The sequence below is a fragment of the Myotis davidii genome, unplaced genomic scaffold (genome assembly GCF_000327345.1).
Source record: "Myotis davidii unplaced genomic scaffold, ASM32734v1 scaffold329, whole genome shotgun sequence".
NCBI lineage: Eukaryota > Metazoa > Chordata > Mammalia > Chiroptera > Vespertilionidae > Myotis > Myotis davidii.
This window is the reverse complement of record NW_006300374.1, coordinates 2,399,051-2,402,351: the sequence shown is the minus strand read 5'-3', so window position 1 is coordinate 2,402,351 and position 3,301 is coordinate 2,399,051. Positions and strand designations below refer to the sequence as shown.

Below are 3,301 nucleotides of genomic sequence, written 5' to 3'. Positions count from 1 at the left end.
CAGATGGGTAATTAATCACTTTAACTACAAACAATCATGCTTAAGCTACATAATCTTTTCTCCCTGGAATGGAGATAAGAAACGCCCTAACCTTTGGAATAGAGATTGATAGGATTAGAATCAACTGGTATAAATACAGATGCAACAAGACAACAGGAGACAGAACTCTAGACACAGAACTTAGAAGACAGAGACAGAACTTAGAAGACAGAACCTACACAGAACCTAGAGACAGAAGAACTTCACTGGAGAGAACATGGCAAAAGGTCCTGAACAACCTGGCAACCGAACCTGGTTGGAGAACCTAAACCAAACCTGGCTGGAGAACCTAGCGAGAGAACATGGCTACAGAACCTGGCTGGAGAACCTGGAGAACGTGGCTGGAGAACCTAGCAAGAGAACATGGACACAGAACCTGGCTGGAGATCCAAACCAGAACTTCGCTGGAGATCCAGACCAGAACTTCGCTGGAGATCCTGGCAAGGCTGCTGATCAACTGAACGCTGTCTCCATGTCATTCCTTCTTCTCCGACTCCGTCCACACCTATGGGGAACCCTTGGACCTGCTGGGGTTGGACCCCAGCACCTAGGGTTTCCCCATCTATATTTATAAAAGGCTAATATGCAAAGTGTCCCCGCAGGAGTTCGATCAGGAGTTTGATCGCTCGCTATGACATGCGCTGACCACCAGGGGGTGGCGCGGAGCGAAGGCAGGCCCCAGCTGGCAGCCAAAAGGCCCTGATCAGCCCTGATTGCTGGCCAGGCCTAGGGACCCTACTGTGCACAAATTTTGTGCATCGGGCAGCTAGTATATAATATACAGGAAGTATGTCAAACTCGTGGCCCACGACAAATATTTTTGTGGCCCAGCCAATATAACAGTATGTAAGAAATGTTTTAATAAAAATTTTGGAATTTGCCCTAGCTGGTTTGGCTCAGTGGATAGAGCGTCAGCCTGCAGACTTAAGGGTCCCAGGTTTGATTCTGGTCAAGGGCATGTACCTTGGTTGTGGGCACATCCCCAGTAGGAGGTGTGCAGGAGGCAGCTGATCAATGTTTCTCTCTCATTGATGTTTCTAACTCTCTATCCCTCTCCCTTCCTCTCTGAAAAAAAAAAATCAATAAAATATATATTTTTAAAAATTTCATAATTTAATTTTTACAATATCCTGTTATACGTAATTATTAATAATGAACTACAATGTTCGCTAATGACTGATTCTATAATCGTGTTGCATTCATTTCTCTTACACACCTTAAGCGCAGGCGCACCATTTCTCTCCACTGATATTAGCAGCGAATATTTTAGCAGCCGATTGCCACGTCATTAGTCTTCTACTGACTTGTTTGTTGTGTGCAACAAGAAATAGTTTGCTTTCGGAGAACAAGAAAAATAAGTTTATTTGTGTTACACTTATTAATTTGTGCAGTTATAGTGTTTGATAAGTTAATGTTCAAGAAAAAAAATGTTAATTTTTATTATAATATTCTTTTATTTTCTGTTAATGATTGCTCATTTGTTTCAGCCCTTTGTATTCAGCATATCTCTATCGAAATAAACCTATGTTTCTTTTTTTTTTAATGCCCTTGACCAGAATCGTAAACCTATGTTTCTATGAAAATTGAATCTTTTGTTTTTTTGCGGCCCACATAAACTTAAACCTTGTTTATTTGGCCCGTGTTAGCCTTTGAGTTTGACATGCTTGATGCACACCCACATCTCCTTAAGCATTTTTTATCATGAGCTGTTTTGTATTTGCTCCCCTTGTTTTAAGTACAGGGCAGTGGTGGCCACACACTGGAGGTGGCACTCCATCATGGACTTCAGACGAACAGGGTGGGACTGTTTAGATGCATGGGAGAAACCAAGCAGACAACATAATCCTCACTGAGGAAAATGCTAAGTGTTGATTAAAATAAAAACATGAACTTGCAAACAGCTCTATGTGATATGTAAGCACAAAGAAATATACTTCATGTTAAGAATTAAAGAAACATCTGCCCTAGCTGGTTTGGCTCAGTGGATAGAACATTTGCCCTCGGACTGAAGGGTCCGGGTTCAATTTTTGTCAAGGACATGGACCTCAGTTGCAGGCTTGATCCCTGGACTTGGTTGGGCGCCTGTGGAAGGCAACCAATAGATGTGTCTCTCTGACATTGATGCTTTTCTCTCTCTGTTTCTCCCCTTCCCTCTCTTCCACTCTCTCTAAAAATAAATGGAAAAATATCCTCAGATGAGGATTAACAAAAATAAAACAAAAAAGAGAAGCATCTTATATATTTCATAAATTAATCTTTTAATTGTCAATTTTTATTATAAAAATTTTCAGACATAAACAAAAGTAGTATGGACACCCACATAATCATCCCAGAGTCAATGGTTTTCAAGATATTGATAGTCTTTTTTCATCTGTCCTCCCTCTTTTTTTTGTTGTTGCTGAGATGTTGGAAAGCAAATCACAGACTTCATATCATTTCACTCCTACATGCTTAATACAGGGGTCAGCAAAAGTAGGTTTATAGTTGTGAGTACACGAAACAGTTTATTCTTGTATTATTATTTTATTTAATGATTATATTTATTTATATTATTTGTCTTATTATTGTTGTTATTGTTTCTTATCCTTACTTAGAATTTATCTTTTAGGTAATGATGATTGATAATTTAACCTACTTTTGCTAACCTCTGTATATATCTATTTTATTGTTGTGAAACATTTTTAAAAATGGTTGTTTTTCTTAGATAACTATAGTGTCATTGGTATGTAACACCCAATCTATATTTTTTGCTTGAACATTTTTTAAGTGCTACATGGCTTAATATGGGTTTCCTAAGGATATTTGGTTATCTTTAGGATAACTATTCAACATTGAACTTGACAGAGGCTTAGAGGACAGATAAAATAGATCATAATTCTCATGAATGTTTCAGTACTGAAGGATCTTACTTTTTGGTGACTGTTTCAGAAGAATTTGCTGAAATATAGACTAGTATAGCTACTTATTTTTTTGTATTTCAGATGATGTACAAGAAGCTTATAACTTAATCAAGGATCTGGAACCTGCTACTCCTCAGGTAATTAAGAACATGTTATATTTTTACTAACCAAGTTCTGTTTATTTTTTTTTTTATTTTAAATCTTTATTGTTCAGATTATTACATTTGTTCCTCTTTTTTCCCCCATAACTCCCTCCTCTCAGTTCCCACCCCACCCTCTGCCCTCACTCCCCACCCACTGTCCTCATCCATAGGTGCACGATTTTTGTCCAGTCTCTTCTCGCATCCCCCACACCCCTTTCC

The 3,301-nt window shown here is 38.6% G+C and overlaps 1 protein-coding gene across 3 annotated transcripts in view; it reads left to right on the top strand.

Annotated features, from left to right (window-relative positions):
- Positions 1 to 3,301, top strand: part of TTC26 (tetratricopeptide repeat domain 26) — a 51,938-nt gene that overhangs the window by 31,825 nt on the left and 16,812 nt on the right. For all 3 annotated transcript variants that reach the window (XM_015572687.1, XM_015572686.1, XM_006777118.2), the window contains one exon: positions 3,021 to 3,076. In XM_015572687.1, coding sequence (XP_015428173.1) covers positions 3,021 to 3,076 — 56 coding nt within the window. The remainder of the gene's footprint in view (positions 1 to 3,020; positions 3,077 to 3,301) is intronic.